The sequence below is a fragment of the Trypanosoma melophagium genome (genome assembly GCF_022059095.1).
Source record: "Trypanosoma melophagium isolate St. Kilda chromosome Unknown ctg31segment0, whole genome shotgun sequence".
Classification (NCBI taxonomy): Eukaryota; Euglenozoa; class Kinetoplastea; order Trypanosomatida; family Trypanosomatidae; genus Trypanosoma; species Trypanosoma melophagium.
The window spans coordinates 257701-274920 of record NW_027125164.1 but is presented as its reverse complement, the minus strand read 5'-3'; the positions used below and the strand labels follow the sequence as shown (position 1 = coordinate 274920).

The 17220-nt window shown below is 42.4% G+C and overlaps 8 protein-coding genes across 8 annotated transcripts; all 8 read right to left on the bottom strand.

Annotated features, from left to right (window-relative positions):
• Window positions 1-789: 789 nt before the first annotated feature.
• Window positions 790-1434, bottom strand: LSM04_006028 (uncharacterized protein; the record flags this gene model as incomplete). Its single annotated transcript, XM_067339372.1, has 2 exons — window positions 790-1336; window positions 1424-1434. The coding sequence occupies 2 exons, from the start codon at window positions 1432-1434 to the stop codon at window positions 790-792; spliced, it is 558 nt and encodes a 185-aa protein (XP_067189321.1).
• Window positions 1435-1697: 263 nt separating this feature from the next.
• On the bottom strand, window positions 1698-3149 carry LSM04_008557 (Soluble ligand binding domain; the record flags this gene model as incomplete). The annotated part of the gene is made up of 1 exon (XM_067339371.1): window positions 1698-3149. One exon carries the CDS (start codon window positions 3147-3149, stop codon window positions 1698-1700), a length of 1452 nt encoding a protein of 483 aa, XP_067189354.1.
• Window positions 3150-3794: 645 nt separating this feature from the next.
• LSM04_004342 (uncharacterized protein) lies at window positions 3795-4076 on the bottom strand (the record flags this gene model as incomplete). Its single annotated transcript, XM_067339370.1, has 1 exon — window positions 3795-4076. The coding sequence occupies one exon, from the start codon at window positions 4074-4076 to the stop codon at window positions 3795-3797; it is 282 nt and encodes a 93-aa protein (XP_067189302.1).
• A 1772-nt stretch (window positions 4077-5848) lies between these two features.
• On the bottom strand, window positions 5849-7309 carry LSM04_001041 (Major facilitator superfamily; the record flags this gene model as incomplete). Its single annotated transcript, XM_067339361.1, has 1 exon — window positions 5849-7309. One exon carries the CDS (start codon window positions 7307-7309, stop codon window positions 5849-5851), a length of 1461 nt encoding a protein of 486 aa, XP_067189266.1.
• A 1146-nt stretch (window positions 7310-8455) lies between these two features.
• LSM04_008767 (uncharacterized protein) lies at window positions 8456-9643 on the bottom strand (the record flags this gene model as incomplete). The annotated part of the gene is made up of 2 exons (XM_067339350.1): window positions 8456-8957; window positions 9369-9643. The coding sequence occupies 2 exons, from the start codon at window positions 9641-9643 to the stop codon at window positions 8456-8458; spliced, it is 777 nt and encodes a 258-aa protein (XP_067189356.1).
• A 375-nt stretch (window positions 9644-10018) lies between these two features.
• Window positions 10019-11920, bottom strand: LSM04_002089 (putative RNA methylase domain; the record flags this gene model as incomplete). The annotated part of the gene is made up of 1 exon (XM_067339339.1): window positions 10019-11920. The coding sequence occupies one exon, from the start codon at window positions 11918-11920 to the stop codon at window positions 10019-10021; it is 1902 nt and encodes a 633-aa protein (XP_067189281.1).
• Window positions 11921-12733: 813 nt separating this feature from the next.
• LSM04_009684 (uncharacterized protein) lies at window positions 12734-15670 on the bottom strand (the record flags this gene model as incomplete). The annotated part of the gene is made up of 1 exon (XM_067339328.1): window positions 12734-15670. The coding sequence occupies one exon, from the start codon at window positions 15668-15670 to the stop codon at window positions 12734-12736; it is 2937 nt and encodes a 978-aa protein (XP_067189366.1).
• Window positions 15671-16494: 824 nt separating this feature from the next.
• On the bottom strand, window positions 16495-16932 carry LSM04_001830 (uncharacterized protein; the record flags this gene model as incomplete). Its single annotated transcript, XM_067339317.1, has 1 exon — window positions 16495-16932. The coding sequence occupies one exon, from the start codon at window positions 16930-16932 to the stop codon at window positions 16495-16497; it is 438 nt and encodes a 145-aa protein (XP_067189278.1).
• Window positions 16933-17220: the final 288 nt, after the last annotated feature.

Here is a 17220-nt window from a genome sequence, read left to right as displayed (position 1 = left end):
CCTTTAAACAAATAAATAAGTAAATAAATAAATAAATAAATAAATAATAGAGAGTGAGAGGAAACCAAGAACAATTTGAGAAAAAACAGTGAAGACCCAACCACACCCCACATCACTCGTTTTCCAAGAAAAAAAAAGCCAGACTTTTTGCCAATTGCAGTTTTACTACAAAATAATGGTGGAATATTTCGTGTACTGAATATCTTTATTGTAATGTACTGTAAAAACGCTTTAAATATCTTCATTATTGAACCTCGTTGTTTTCCTGTTGCTCAGGTCCACATACGTTGTTTATTTTTTTTTTCGAAACTCAATGATCGCCTCTCGAATGTCCTGCATCTTCACTCTCCCGGGGGGAATTACTAATTGATTGTATTATCCACAGTTGTGTCTGGAATGATATTGTCATCCTATTTGGATCTGTTGTGTTGTTATCCCCTTCACTACGAATCGTTTCATATATATATATATATATATGGCTCATTGCAATATAATTATCTCGCGTGTTTAATGGAGTCTCTAAACCGGGATGGGGTTGGCACGGGAAACTAATAAAGAATAAAAAAACATCTCTCCCTATATGTATTCAGTAATTAACTGGGTGATGTATCTATCCAAATAATACTCTATATCAATCCTTCAAAAGTGCGGATTCCCTCTTCAGGTTTAAATATCGTCATTCCATAATGGGATTTCTTTCATTCTTTTTTTTTCTTTCTTTAATTGTTATATTCCCTGATATTTTCACTGCAGTCGTTCCTCGCACCCGTTTTGCTCCTAATTCGCATGTCATGCCATGTCTGCCATATCGATAGCTTTCTTCATGTTGGGATCTAGTTCGTTTTTGAATAATTCTTTTTTTGTTTCAATTGAATGTGGGTGCCCATGCCCATATGGTCGTAAGAATTCCGTCGCCAGATTCTGTTTTTGAATAAGTTGAAACTGTGTTTCTGTTAGTTGTTCCTGCATTTTTGCTTGTTTTCTCTTTGCTTCTTCCAGTAGTTTCTGATTTTCTTCTGTTTGTTTCTGCAAATCGCTTTGCAATCGCTGCAATTGTAGAATTTTACTCTCTCTGTATTTATACCTATCATCCGCCAGTTGCGAATTGGCATATTTATACTGAAAATATAATAACGATTCGTTTTCTTTCATCGCCGCCCATTCGGTTTGGTAGATATTAAGAAATCCCTCAAATGCATGTAAATAGATTAGATCGAGTGGGATAACAAAGTTCACAAGGGCATCACGTAACGCCTCCCATTGAGTAAATTGATGCTCAGCTATTATTACCACAAGTATATTATTATCTAGCACTAGAGTACCACTCCATAATAAGCTAAATGCGGGTATTTCACTGCACGGTATCTAAATGATACTTCTGTTGGGCCGCAAAGGCGTACCAGCTCTCTGAACGCTAATGTACATATTTTCCATTCTACTGGTGAATAGGTTGGACGGATTGTATTGACTATTCTTCACTTGCTCATTATAAACCTATCCTTTATAAACCGTAAAACGGAAAACAAAAACTACACTTTTAAGAGACATGCATTTCCCAGAATACAAAAAAAAAAAATATATATATATATATACAGATTGATACAGAGATAGAGAAATAGATGTATACATATACATAGACTCTATACTTCACCGTGGACACTACATTGCTGCTACTGATGATAATGATACTGGGACTGTTAGTTCCAGTTTCGCACAATTTTGCCATCCCAATTTAATTTATCGCCCTTCTGCATCGTGTAGTATCGATGCGTCTTCCATCGTCGCCATGGTGATCCTGCCTTACCCCAATGAGGATTCGCCTCCCAGTACTTCTCAATGCGTTCCTCTAACAATGGTGTAAAGTGTCGTACGAGTCCCTGTACAGGCCATGCTGCTGCGGTCGCCAAGGCACAAATTGTACGTCCCTCCAGCTGCTTTGAAACATCCAGCATTGTGACAATTTCTTCCTTCTTGGCGTTACCATGTACAAAGCGTCGCATCATCTTTTCTAGCCATGGACTACCTTCGCGACAGGGTGTACACTGCCCACATGACTCATGTGCGTAAAACTGCGAGAGACGGTGAATGGCGGCGATGAGATCGGTGGATTTGTCCATCACAATTACTGCGGCTGTGCCGAGACCCGTCTGTACTTCCTTTAGGGCATCATAGTCCATCAGCACCGTATCGCATATACTCTTTGGAATCATCGGACACGAGGAACCGCCAGGGATGACGGCGAGAAGATTATCCCAACCACCACGCACCCCACCGGCGTGTCGCTCAATGAGATCACGCATTGGAATACTCATCTCCTCCTCCACCGTGCATGGACGGTTTACATGACCGCAAATGCAAAAGAGTTTCACTCCAGCATTGTTTTTACGTCCAAATGAGGAAAACCACTGTGGACCACGGCGTAGAATAGTTGGAGACACCGACACCGTCTCCACATTTGTAACAGTCGTTGGACAGCCGTAGAGTCCAACATTGGCGGGAAACGGTGGCTTCAATCGCGGCTTGCCGGGACCGCCTTCAAGACTTGAGATCATCGCCGTCTCTTCACCGCAAATGTACGCCCCAGCCCCGCTGTATGTGTAAAGATCAAAGTCATATCCACTACCACACGCATTGTGGCCAAGATAGCCTTTTGCGTATGCCTCCTGTATTGCCCTATCCACACTGCGACACTCATTGTAGAACTCTCCACGAATGTAAATAAAACCATAACGCGCTCGCATCGCAAAACCGGCGATAAGGGCACCCTCCACTAACTTGTGCGGTTCATGTCGCATAATCTCACGATCCTTGCAGGTTCCCGGCTCCGACTCATCGCCATTCACCACAATGTAACTCGGTCGCCCATCCGGTTTTACCTTTGGCATGAATGACCACTTTAATCCAGATGGAAATCCGGCCCCACCGCGGCCACGCAATCCACTTGCCTTCATCTCTGCAATAATCCAATCCTGTCCTTTCAGCAGCAGATCTTTTGTGCGGTACCAGTCACCCCGTCGCTCTGCACTGGCAATGTCGGTGCCAAAGTCATCGTAGAGGTTCACAAAGATACGGTCCTGGTCTTTTAGTCCACCGTGCGTCCGTTCCAATAGCGTTGCCGTAGCGGAAACTAAACCCACATGGCGCAGCATGCCGAAAAACAAAATAACAACGAATCACTCACAGGCACACACCTTTCTTTCGTCCTTTCCTTTCTTTCTATAAATAAATAAATAAATATATATATATATATATATATATATATATATATATTTGGTATATGCGTTGGTTGGTATCACACACACACACACCGCACACTACCTCGCTATCCCTCTTGTTGTACTCCTTACTGTCCTTGTTATTGTCTTGTTCCAGCAGATGTTTCTACCTATGTGTCACTCAGTACCTGTCGGAGCTGCTCGCCCTCAAAGCATCCCAAAGAGAGGATGGGAATAAAGAAAAGGAAGAAGAGTAGAATTCCAGAAGGAGAAACATTCTTCTATCACAAGAAAAGAAATAAAAAATGAAGCATCAGGAAAAGAAGGATATAAAAAAAAAAAAAAATGATGAGTCTTTTTCACGGCGATGTATTTTCTTCATCTTTCTTTCTTTTTCTCAAATACAGGTGGTGCTAACGATCAACGATATCATTACATGTGTACTACACCAATCAAATACACATATACACACACACACACACACACTTGCAGACATAAAGGCAGGCAGAGATTTCCCTTCTTTTCCAGCATGTCTCTTGCTGTTCACACCTCCCCTCCCCCTTATTTGCCCCATTATTACTATTCCTTTTCCTTGCGTTGTGCCTCATCCCAACTCTTTATTCCACGTGCGAGCTCTAACGATTGGCACATGTGAAACCGCTCCGTCAGTTCCACGCAAGCTGGCGCCCAGAAGCCATTCTCCTCAATGCACTTCTGCGCCTCCGCACGCATTGTCACGCACTTCTCAATCTCCGTCTGTTCGCGAAGTTTCTCTTTAAACTTCTCAGGCACAGCCTCCCACGGCATCTGACGCCCATTGCCGATGCTATACGGCGTTCCACCGCCCTTCACAACAACCATAACCACAAACAAAAAGAAAGAAAGCGAGAAGTGTAATCCCAGAGAAAGGGACAGAAAGAAGATCTGGTGAGATTCTATGTGTACTTCTATTCATGAATGAAAGAGTGAAAAGTGGGATAGGAAGAAGAATAACAAAAAGAGCAAATAACAAAGGAATAAAACGAAAAAAAGGCAAAAGAGAGAAATTAAAAGAGGATGAATAGTCCCCATTAGTACACCACACTCCTGTGTGGGAACTTCTTGATTATTTTTTTTCATTTTCCCCTGTTACAACATTATTTCCTTTTTCTTGCCTTGGGTTTTGATTTTTTTTCTTCATTCCTGTTATATTCCCTCGTAAACAGAAAAGATTGGAGAAACAAGGTAAACATATTTCATTTGAACACTTTGTCTTTTCCTTTTCCCCCTTAAAAAGGAAATCTTTTTGATATTCTCGTTCTTCACATTGTACTTTCTTTTTTGGCTGCCTTTTTTTTTCTTTCTTTCTTTCTTTCTTTCTTTTTCTCCTCTTTCACATCGATGACTGTAATACGATTCTCTTTATACTTCTCCAGTCATCAAGTCGTGGGGATTAAAAACCTGAAAAACGAGAAATAAAAAAAAAGATAAAAAAAGAGGTTAGAAAATCCCCATATCAACAGAAAGGCACGATCGAGTCCCTGCTACTGTTGTCGTCATTAATTAGGTAAGAAATGACGCAACAGGCAACAGTCCTTGTTTGTACTCTTTTTTTTTTCTGCCAATAGAGCAAAAATAATAATAATAATAATAATAATAATAATAATAATAATAATAATAATAATAATAATAATAAATACAGGGTTGTATCAGTATTCTACCCCATTCTCATTGCCTATTTTTTTTCTCTTTTTTTCTCTTTTTTTGCATTAAATATAAAATAAATACAACACCTCTTCTTTTCCTCTACGAACAGTGACTATAGACGTGCAGAATGTCTCTCCAATCCCTGGAAACTATTTGCGCTTCACAGGGAAAAGGAAGTCCCCACACAATTTGCGCGTGGGGGAGAGCTAGCACCCACGGACCCCAATAACTGCGGGTGAGTGAGAACCGGGAAAAATGCCATCAAGAAGAAAGTATAAACAAAATAATAATAATAATAATAATAATAATAATAATAATAATAATGCAGCAATAGCGGCAACATTGTTTTTTTATTTATTCTATTCCTCAGGAATATTTGCGGCACCCCGATTTCGTCAAATCAATCTGCTCGAGAGAAAAGAATGGTGTAGTATAAAAATACACAGAAACACACACATATATATAGATAGATAGATAAAGACAGACACATACACACATATTCTTATCTCAATAAGAAGAGAGAGAAAGAAAGAGAGAACCGAAAATGTATTTCTTCTGTTTCTTATATAATATATATATATATATATATATATATTTGTATGTTCTGTCTGTCTGTCTTTCTTTTTTTTTTCTCGGAAACAAAATAATCACAACAAGGGCCGAATAGCCGAGTAAATATGGAGAAGAAAAAACAAAGCAAAACAAAACAAAAAAAAACATCACACATACAAACCCCAATAATATTCATCAATCGTGCGACCCAACTTCTTTTCTTTTTTTCCTTTCCTTCTCTTTTTTATTTGCTGTTACTTTCTTCATATTTTCCTTCTATTTTTCATCCTTTTTCCTTTTCTTCCTTTTTTCCCCCGTCACTTTCCTTTTCGTTTTTCTTTATGAGTATTGTTAACTTCTTCTTCTTGCCCACCTCGCTCTTCTCCATTTATCTCTCAGTCCCATCCCAGTTTCGTTGCCGCCGCCACACTCGCAATCCTTATGGCTTTATATTCCCACATCGTAAAGTAACACACCGCCGCCGCGGCGGACATGCAGGCACTCATAAACACACACACGTAGGAGTAATTCCCATAATTCCGCTGCTGCAGTTCGGCCTGAATAGGCGGTGCAGAAAAGCCGCCAACAACACCGGCGAGAAATACGGCGCCCATGTAAAAACCGAGATTTGGACCGTAAAGCCGTTTTGCGACAAGTGCCGGCATCACGGCAAACATCCCCGCCATGCAGAAACCAATCACACAGAGAAGAAATGCAAAGGCGATGTAACTGCGACAAAAGGCGAGAAAAGCACATCCAATCGCACCAATAGTGGCACATGACATGTATGCAAATTCATCTGTTGTGAGTGTGGCGAGCCAACCAACAAGAATAGATCCGATGATTTGAAATACACCGTAGAAGACAAACACCGTGGAGGCGGTGTCGGTTGGAATAGGAACCTCATCTGCATACACCGTTCCTGGTTTACCCATAGAAGAGACATACGGTACAGCCACATAGATGAGTGAGTAGAAGGCCCAACTGAAGATAAGCCAACAGAAAAAGTTTCCCATAAAAGCCGTACTGAAGAGTGAAAAAAAGAGTTCCCATGGGGTGAGTTTGTGTGTGTGTACACCACGCACTGTTTCCGTCATTTCATTGCCTTTGTTGCTGTTGATGGTATTATTATTATTATTATTATCAGCATTATTGCTTCTTCTTCCCTCCTCCTCCTCCACCTGTCGCTGTGGCAGTTCATCTGTATCCATCGCATCATCTAATGGATCACTGCTGGAATTTGTCGATGGTGTATCGGGATCCCGCTTCGCAGATAAAATAGTCGCCAACACCCCAATCGCACAAAACGCCGACATGAGACGAAATGTCTTACGCCAGCCGTACATCACCACCCACTTTCCCGCCAATGATGGGATAACGGCACTACCAACACCACCACCGCTAAAGTTAATACCCATAGCGAGACCTTGATAGCGCCTAAACCACGAACTCGTCGCGGCGGCACCGGGTGAAAGCATACAAGCAGACGAAATGGATGCAAGTAGACAATATGAAAAGGTAACTGCTGTAACGTTGGTCGCCACACTGGAACTTATCCACAATCCAGCAAATAAGAGTACAGTGGAGACCGCCATCATAAAACGCGATGGCACGCGATCCACGACGAAGCCGGCGAGTACGCCAAAGGCCGGGGAAAGACCAAGTGAGACGGAGTTACCGAGACTTATAGCCGTAATGGATGGATAGCCAAGAGAGGCGTCATTGTGCATGTCATCGGAGAAGATGGAATAACTGTTATCAATACCATACGTCATCAGCTGCATTAACATGCCGGATATTGCCACAAGGAAACCAAGTGGGTGGTCCAACGGCTTGCGAGTGAGACTCGATAACATACTTTACTTCTTTGTGGTAATTACTTTTACTCCTCAGTTGGTGTTGTTGTGGTTTTTTTGTTCTTGCTTCGTTTTGCTTTTTTTTTCTTATCGGCTTTGTTGTATACATATTATATCAGTAGAGAGAGAGAGAGAGAGAGAGAAAGAGAAAGAGAAGATAGTGCATAAAACGAGGTGAAAATGCATAAAGTTGCACGAAAGTTCTCATTTAGATATATATATATATATATATACAGAAATACACATATGTATTTATGTTGTTAATGTTGTTATTGACAATGCTACTGTTTTTACCCGCCCAAGAATTAAAAAAATCAAAAAATAAAAAATAAATAAATAAATAATAGAGAGTGAGAGGAAACCAAGAACAATTTGAGAAAAAACAGTGAAGACCCAACCACACCCCACATCACTCGTTTTCCAAGAAAAAAAAAGCCAGACTTTTTGCCAATTGCAGTTTTACTACAAAATAATGGTGGAATATTTCGTGCACTGAATATCTTTATTGTAATGTACTGTAAAAACGCTTTAAATATCTTCATTATTGAACCTCGTTGTTTTCCTGTTGCTCAGGTCCACATACGTTGTTTATTTTTTTTTTCGAAACTCAATGATCGCCTCTCGAATGTCCTGCATCTTCACTCTCCCGGGGGGAATTACTAATTGATTGTATTATCCACAGTTGTGTCTGGAATGATATTGTCATCCTATTTGGATCTGTTGTGTTGTTATCCCCTTCACTACGAATCGTTTCATATATATATATATATATATATATATATATATATATGGCTCATTGCAATATAATTATCTCGCGTGTTTAATGGAGTCTCTAAACCGGGATGGGGTTGGCACGGGAAACTAATAAAGAATAAAAAAACATCTCTCCCTATATGTATTCAGTAATTAACTGGGTGATGTATCTATCCAAATAATACTCTATATCAATCCTTCAAAAGTGCGGATTCCCTCTTCAGGTTTAAATATCGTCATTCCATAATGGGATTTCTTTCATTCTTTTTTTTTCTTTCTTTAATTGTTATATTCCCTGATATTTTCACTGCAGTCGTTCCTCGCACCCGTTTTGCTCCTAATTCGCATGTCATGCCATGTCTGCCATATCGATAGCTTTCTTCATGTTGGGATCTAGTTCGTTTTTGAATAATTCTTTTTTGTTTCAATTGAATGTGGGTGCCCATGCCCATATGGTCGTAAGAATTCCGTCGCCAGATTCTGTTTTTGAATAAGTTGAAACTGTGTTTCTGTTAGTTGTTCCTGCATTTTTGCTTGTTTTCTCTTTGCTTCTTCCAGTAGTTTCTGATTTTCTTCTGTTTGTTTCTGCAAATCGCTTTGCAATCGCTGCAATTGTAGAATTTTACTCTCTCTGTATTTATACCTATCATCCGCCAGTTGCGAATTGGCATATTTATACTGAAAATATAATAACGATTCGTTTTCTTTCATCGCCGCCCATTCGGTTTGGTAGATATTAAGAAATCCCTCAAATGCATGTAAATAGATTAGATCGAGTGGGATAACAAAGTTCACAAGGGCATCACGTAACGCCTCCCATTGAGTAAATTGATGCTCATCTATTATTACCACAAGTATATTATTATCTAGCACTAGAGTACCACTCCATAATAAGCTAAATGCGGGTATTTCACTGCACGGTATCTAAATGATACTTCTGTTGGGCCGCAAAGGCGTACCAGCTCTCTGAACGCTAATGTACATATTTTCCATTCTACTGGTGAATAGGTTGGACGGATTGTATTGACTATTCTTCACTTGCTCATTATAAACCTATCCTTTATAAACCGTAAAACGGAAAACAAAAACTACACTTTTACGAGACATGCATTTCCCAGAATACAAATATATATATATATATATATATATATATATATAAGCGTTAACCCATTGTCGTTGTTATTTTTTGTTTGTTTTTGTTACTATTTATACAAGCTGTCACAAACAAAACAACAACAACAAGTAAATAACTAAATAAAAACTGGCAACCAAGCAAAGGAAAAAAAAACAAAGTCAATCCTTCTACCTCGTAATACTCCACATAAGTGGTTCCTGTCTACAAAACGGACACGTCCCTAGCAGCTGGGCATCTGGAACACAAAGTATATTGCCGCAGCACCAGAGTTCCACAAAAGCCCCTTCCTCTGGATGTTCCAAGCACACACCGCACAATTCCTCCTCCTCTCCAAATGGTGTAGTTTGACGTACAGTCGCAATAATGACTTCCGGCTGCGGTTCTTTTGGTTCTTGCTCTTGCAGTGCAGGGACATCCTGCAACGCCACGCTGAGCTGTACAACCATTAACTATCTATAGCTGTAGTATGTGTATCTGTGTCTGTTTTCTTTTTTTTTCCTTTATTTATTTATTATTTTTTATTTTCTACGTACACAGAAATAAAGCCCACAAGACCCTTCACACGGTAGAGAAACCAGCAACAAACAAACCCTGAAAAAAATTTCTAAAGAAAAAGAAAAGGGAGAGAAAAAGAGTAACTATTATACATACCACAACTTTGAGTCTTTTTTTTTTTCATTCTTCTTTTTCTTCTTCTAATCATCTTCAAGTCGCTCGACAGGAAAACCAAGAAGAATAAGAAGAAAAGGGAACACAAATTTACGTCTTGGTTCCTTCTCTCATCTTGTATGTATGTACGCAAAGTAATGTTAACCAGCGACTTAATCGATCTCATCACCACCCTTACCACCTGAGGTCTCGCGATGTTGTTGTTTTTGTTGTTGTTGACGCTGCAAGTTCCGTTCTCGATTTGCCACAATGAGTTCTTGTCGTTCCATCTTTGACATCTTCTTGCGCAACGCTTTACTCTCACTTGCTGCCTCACTGGGATTGGGATTGGGATTATTATTATTATTATTATTATTATTATTGTTTGCATCATCACTCAGAGTCAGGGTATGTGAAGATGTGGAGGAAAAGTAGCGCTTTGCCGCATTACGTTTCTTCTGTAATTTGGCACGGTAATGCATATATTCACTGTTGTCTGGCAACTCCGTTGTATCCATCAATTCACGGAGGTCCTGCGATTGCTGCTGCCGCGCCGCACATGACTCACGCGATGGCCGTGGAAATGGTACCAATTTTGTTTTCTCCATCACAATAAGACGACGCACCATCTTAAGTGAGATACGTTGGGGGATATCGTCAATTAATGTCAATGATGGGTGTGTTGGGAGTTCATCTTTTGTATATTGTACAGTCGTGGGATACCATAACACAAGTCGACCCCCTAATACAAGCGCCTCTGCGGCAAATAGCATTAAATCTAGGATAATACTACTAACAGGATAGAAATTTTCGTGCTGGGTTTGCTGTTCCACTGCCTTTCGTCGTGGCTCACGTATACCGTATGGAGGATCCGTCACAATAGCATCAAGGAAACCCGAATCATTGATAGGATTACCAGCTTTAGTGCATGGACGCCATACTTTACGCCAATTCGCAAAATTCAACCGTACACGATCGGGTGGTGTGAGTCCGTATAATTTAAAGTTTGTCATCACCGATGGTGTCTCTGTCTCCTCTAAAGTGATTTGAGCCCGCTGGAGATCCTCTGGCTTATATGCCCGCAGTGCCACTTCCCGTTGTTGTTGCTGTTGTTTACTTGCTTGATGTCGTGATGTGCCTTTTTGCATCGCACGACCATCGGCATCGGCGCCAATCGTAATAGCGCCGCAGTGGGCAGCCGCCACGAGAATACCGCCGGTACCACAAAAGGGATCAAACACGCACGCCCCACGCCGAACACATGCCATGTGCACCATCACAAATGCCGGTTCTGGTGGCATGGATGTGGTGCCAATGTATAGTCGACGTTTGAGATCATATTTAGATAGTAATTCCTGACGAGGTGAATCGGCTACAAGAAGACCACAAAATGCACGCAATACGCGGCCACATGGCACCCACGATGCCGGCGAACCCGCCGGTGCATTCTCCAACGCATGCTCTAGTAGAACACAGATACGTTGTTGTTGTTCTTGTTGTTGTTTCTTTTCTTCTTGTTGTTGTTGTTTCTGTGGGTGAGAGGTATTGTCTGGGGGAATAATCCCCAAGGCGTGGCTCACACGTGTCGCCAATGCCGTCTTCTCTTCAACTGTATAATGACGCCCAATCGTTTCAACACGAAGTGTGCAAGAGTTAAATGAGTCCTTCTGTTCCTCCTGAGATTGCTGGTACTTTTCTCCTCGCAACAAATTTCCCTCAGTACTGTTGTTGTTGTTGTTCTTGTTGTTGTCGCTGCCAATACATTCAATCAACTCCTCCACGGAGGGTGCAGCAGCGAAGAGAAGATACACCGCACGCAGCAACACACATCTCTCAGCGAGTTGGCGCGCCACTTTAACGGAGGGTGCATCAAAGACACAGAACAAAGAAGATGAGGACGATGATGATGAAGAAGGTGATGATGTAGTTATAGTTGTGGAGGAATTTATGCAGAGCCATGGAGGGCGTTCCTGCAATTGGATGCAAACGCCTAATGTGGTCGCAGCGGCACGCAACTCCTCCACGCAGAATGGTGATAGTGTTGCGTTACAGGCGAACCATGCAAAAAAAAGCATCTCTTCCTTTTTTATTTTCCCTTTACTTTGGTTTTGTTCTCTTTCTCCTTCTTCACCTGTGTTTTCTCACGCCTCTTTTTTTTTTGTACTTTTTTTTTTTCTTGCCTACTCTTCTTCCTTCTTCTTATTCCCCTCAAGCAATGGAAAATATCTACTATACACTATATGTATAGTATGCTTCAACTTCTCCACCCTTCTTCACAACTCCATAGCAAGCCGACGGCAATAGAAAAAATAAGCAAAAAGAAGCAAACATTGCATTAGGAAGACAATTCGGGTCAAGACAGCAGTAACACAATAGAAACATTTCCCTTTCCTCTTTCTCTCTCTCATTTCACTCTGCAAATAACAATTTTTGTTCTTGTTGTTTTGAAGAGGAGAAGGAGAGAGAGAGAGGAAGAGAAAGATGGGGACGTCTTTGTTTCTCTTTCTTTTTCATTGTTTTGTTTTTTTCTGTATCAGAGAGAAAATATAGTACCATTTCACATGTTGTTGTTGTGTTTTTGTTTTTCTTTCTTTTGTTTCATTTCATTTCATTTCTCCGCTTGATTTTCTTTTACATTGGGTTCGACTCTCTCACGATCACCAAAAAAGTGTCTACACCAGCACACACCTTCCAAAATTGTTCCTCCTTCACTTCATTTTTTTTTCTCTTTCTTTTCTACAACAATCAAAAACAACATACAAACAAACAAATCACAGTGCATCAAATAGGGGTTTCGCTTCTCACGTCACTCTCTCTCTCTCTCTCTCTCTCTCTCTCTCTCTCTCTCTCTCTCTAGTAGTCCTTCTGCTTCTCTGCTGTGAGGTTATTTACTGTGACTGGGATGGTGCTTTGTATAGGACAGCCAGTCGGGGATCATCCGCCAGTCGCTGGGCAAGTTTCGCGTACTTTTCGCTTGACTGATCAATATGCTTTGCCAGCCGCTCATCCAGTGTCTTCATCCGCCACGTCGCTTCCTTACAGTACTGTGCGAATTCCTCCTCCTCTCTCCCAGCGTCTAGTTTAGCGGCATCCACGCTATTCTGATACTCCATCTGCCGCCTATTAAAGTCCTCCTTCTCTGCATCCATCTGTGCCTGCATGATGTGTCCACGCTGAATGAGTCGTTCCTTCAACTCCCGCAGTGCCTCATCCCGCACCTGTCGCGCCTGCTCCACTGTGAGCACGACATGCCTGTAGTCGCCGTCAAAGTCGCATGGGAGTTCCAGTTGGGCGATATATGGGGCGAGGTAATCCCTGCGTGAGGCTTCCTTCTCCGCGGCCTCGGCAAGTCGCCGTGCCCGCTCCGCCTCCGACTCCTGCGGCCGATTGCGGAGGGTATCGAAGGCGGAGAGAACTCCGCCGGCCCGTGGCCCCCGCCCCGCCCGCACGGACTCCAACACCGCCCCGCACTCCACCATCGCGGCCCGCAATTGCCCCAAACACACCGTCTCCCACCACGCCAGTCGCTTTCGCTCATTATGTTGCTCCAACTCCGACGGCGGCTCAGCGTTTGGCAGGCAGACGATCAGCGAGGGCGGGGGCGGGACAGTGGCGTCGGTGCCAAAGGCAGCTGCGAGATACTCCTCCCCACGGGCCCCTTTGGTGTACATGCGGTAGGGGCAAATGATACTGTTCGGCGGGTAGTGGAAGTACACCCACATCTCACCCCCACCGCCAGGGAGACGCACAAAGGCGTACTTGGCCACATCCTCATCCGGATTCGGGTGCTGCGCTTCATTGCGGTGGTACTTCTCACTGATGCGAATAGGCTCAAGGCGTAGCACCTCATCCGCCGGACGCTCCCCACCAACGGTACTCCCACGTTTCCTACCCACACGCCCAGTCCCCGCATTACTCCGCTCAAACGTCGCACTGCGATACCACAAGTAGTCATCACGCTTTCGGTAGAATTCCTTTACTTTGTGTAGAATACAGCCTTCGTAGAATAACTCCTGTCGGCGCCAAAGACCATCATCACGGGCATCCCAGTAAAATGTCATGGTACGTTGTACCCCAAGCTCATGCGTAAAGAGGCGTAACCCCTCCACCGCAGCATCCCGCATTCTACCACGTTCAAACCACTCCTTCAATAAACGGAAGGAAGTACCTGGAACAGCCGAACCAAAACCGAAACTTGTCTCACCCTCAAGATAAGCGTCCATCATACCACGACTCTCAGTTGGATAAATAGATCGACGACGTAGTTTATCTTCACGGTGCTTAAATAAAATGTGTACCTGCTCTCGATCATGATACAGGTTATCTGGAAGGTGCAGCTCTACTACTCGAAGATCTGGCATCACATAATCGGCGTACCATCGAACCTCAGCGTTGGCGTATTGAATAACCTTTGTGCCACCCGGGTATCGGCTCCCATACTGAGCTTGACTGAGAATTAAATCACTTACCCATGACAAACACTTGGCTCGAGGTAACTTATCTCGCAAGGTGGTAGCAAACACATTTACAGTAGCGGCAGGGGCAAAACCAACAGAAGTTGCTACAGCACCACTACTACCACCGCCTACTACTCCTCCTCCTTGTCCAGCATTATGTGGACCAATCGTCTCCGCAGCATGGTGTCGCCAGCGTGTGGTAAACGTCGTGGAAAAATTTAAACGGTCTCCATTGCTTGCAGCGGCGAGAAGCGCTACATCATGCTCATCTTCCTCATCCATCTCAAGAAGAACACCTTCCCACTGGGTTCCATCAGTTAAATCAAGTGTGAGGGCGTGCACTGGGGTGTCAGGTGAAAGGTTCACAAAGTAGTTTCGCCCATCAAATACCGCTTCAACACCGGTATAAAAGGCATCCGCCGCATCGTGTGAAATTAATTCACCAGTAGATGGTTCGACAAAGACGGCTTCTTTCTGACTCTTGCGTCCGCCTGGAAGCACAAGCACCCAACTGTGCAGCAACTTTTCATTACTGTCTGACCTGACATCTGATTCACGTGCAGTACTATTATTTTCCATACCAGTTAATGTCGAATGACCCTTTCTGTTCTTCTCTTGCTGTTGCTGGGAATGACGCTCCATGTGTGATTGTATATCATCATCATCATTAGTACCATCACCATTATATTGATCCTTCTTCTCCTGTTGTTCTTGTTGTAGAATGGCAGGATCGGGATCATTAACACCACGAAGCACCGGACGCTCCCTCACAAGAGAGGCGTACTCTCCGCTCATCTGCTGTTCACTCTCTTCCCCATCATCAGACTCATCTTCATCAAAGAGGCCTTCTTCATCGTTCCAGATGCGTTTTGAATAGTCATTCTCGCAAACAAACTTACGAGCGTATCCAATCACAACATACGCATTGTACCCTACACCAGTAAGCGCAGAAGTAAGCAGAAGACTTAACTCAAAGCAGTTAGCAATCTGCCACTGTAAAGCGGTGGCAGGGGATACAACAACTTCCGGCAACTTTTCCAGGTCGTCAAGTGGTTCATAGCGCATATAACCTGCAAAAAAGCGGGCACATGATGCCAAATCAAAAAGTTCATCAAAGGGAAAAACTGTTGGTTTAATAAATGTACATATTATTTTACGAGCTCGACATTCATTTAATGGTCTGAGCAGTAACGGAGCACGGTTTGGGAAGTACTCATGGTACTGGGTACGAAACAATTCAGCCGCATTCCGAAGTTCTTCCTCTCCTGGTGTTGTGGAGGTGTACGCTGCTGGAAAGGTTTGATTCGGCAGAAGCGTCTCAAACCTTTCCGCCCGTGTCATCTCATACGTGGCAACAACTCCCGCCATCCCACTAGAAGAGATATACTAAAAACTCACAATAAGTAATACTATATATATATATATATATATATATATATATATTTGTATATGTGTGTGTGGAAAGATGGGAAGAGACTCAGAATTACCGTCTAAAGAGGGTAAAAAAAACGTCAGTTGAATCAAATAGGAGAGCTGGGACCCGTTTTATCGCTCACGCACTCACTCACGCCTACTTAGAACCCAACTCCTTCTTTCTTTCTATGTATTGCTGTCGTTGGCCGCAGCACCTACCAGGAGGAGGAGAACCAACAACAACAACAAGGATGTGGAAAATAAAAACAACAAAAAAAAAGAGCGAGAGAGAGAGAGAGAGAGAGAGAAATAAAAAGTATCATGAGTCTCACGAATAAAACAAAAATAAAAAAAAAAGAAAAAGGAAAGAAAAACAGGCGAATAGGTTTGTCATGCTATTTTTCATACTCGTGTGATCTTGTTTTTCTGTGTGCAAACGTACGCCCTTTTCTTTTTTTTCTACTAATGGTAATCCCCGTAATTGGTAAAACCGAAAGAGGAAAACCAAAAGCAAAAATTAACTAAAACAAAACGCGTATGGAGCTGGCTCCACATTGCACAGAAAGAACTGCACCAAAGCAAAAAAAAAAAGAGAGAGAAAAGGGGGTGTACACGTTGTCATAAAACACTCTCGTTCTATTTCTAATTTTTATTGTGCTCTTTCTTTGTTTCCTTTCCTTCTTTTTTCTTTTTTTTTTTATTGCTTCATTGTTTGGATTGATTTTTTTTTTTCTTTTCCTTTTTCTTTTTTTGCCATCATTCATCTCTCGCTAAAGTCATCACGCTAGTCCCTCTGGTCTGGCGACAAGAACCGTCTCATATCTACGGCGGCAGTACATGTCCCAGTAGAAAACCCCCCACGCCGCGCTTCCAATGCAGACAAGAGTACAGTAGAGTGGTGTGACAGTCAGAAGGTTGATAAGGTGCGGCATTGCAAAAATACCATTTAAATCACGAGGGGTAAAGAGCTCGTAGTTCATATAAGCTGCCTCATTACGTGCTCCTACCTCCGCACCCTTGGAACTTGCTGAATACACGTGTGAGGAACGTGGATGGGTTTGCATCGGTTGCATCTTGAAATTGTTTCTGACAGCTCCACCAGAGGGAGTAGTAGCAGTAGTAGTAGCAGCGGCGGTGCTGTTCGAGGCTCGCAAAATCCTACTTAACCCAAAAACCCCATTGCTACGTGCAGCCAATCGAATTACGCCTCGTTGCATTTTTAAATATGTTCAGATTCCCTGATAGATATGTAAATGTATCTCCCTATTCTATTTTCTTTTTTTTTTTGTTTCCTTACTCTGTAATTTGTGGTTTGGTATACTAGATGAACTTCTTCGCCTGTGGAAAAAGAAACGGGCTAGGGAAGAAACAAAAAAATTGAAAAAAAAAACAAATAAATAAAAATGAGAGTTATTTTATTTTTTCTTCCTTCTGGGGTCATGACACTCAGTAAAGGAGAAGAGGGGATGCAATAATGCACAGACACACTGACGGATAAACAATCA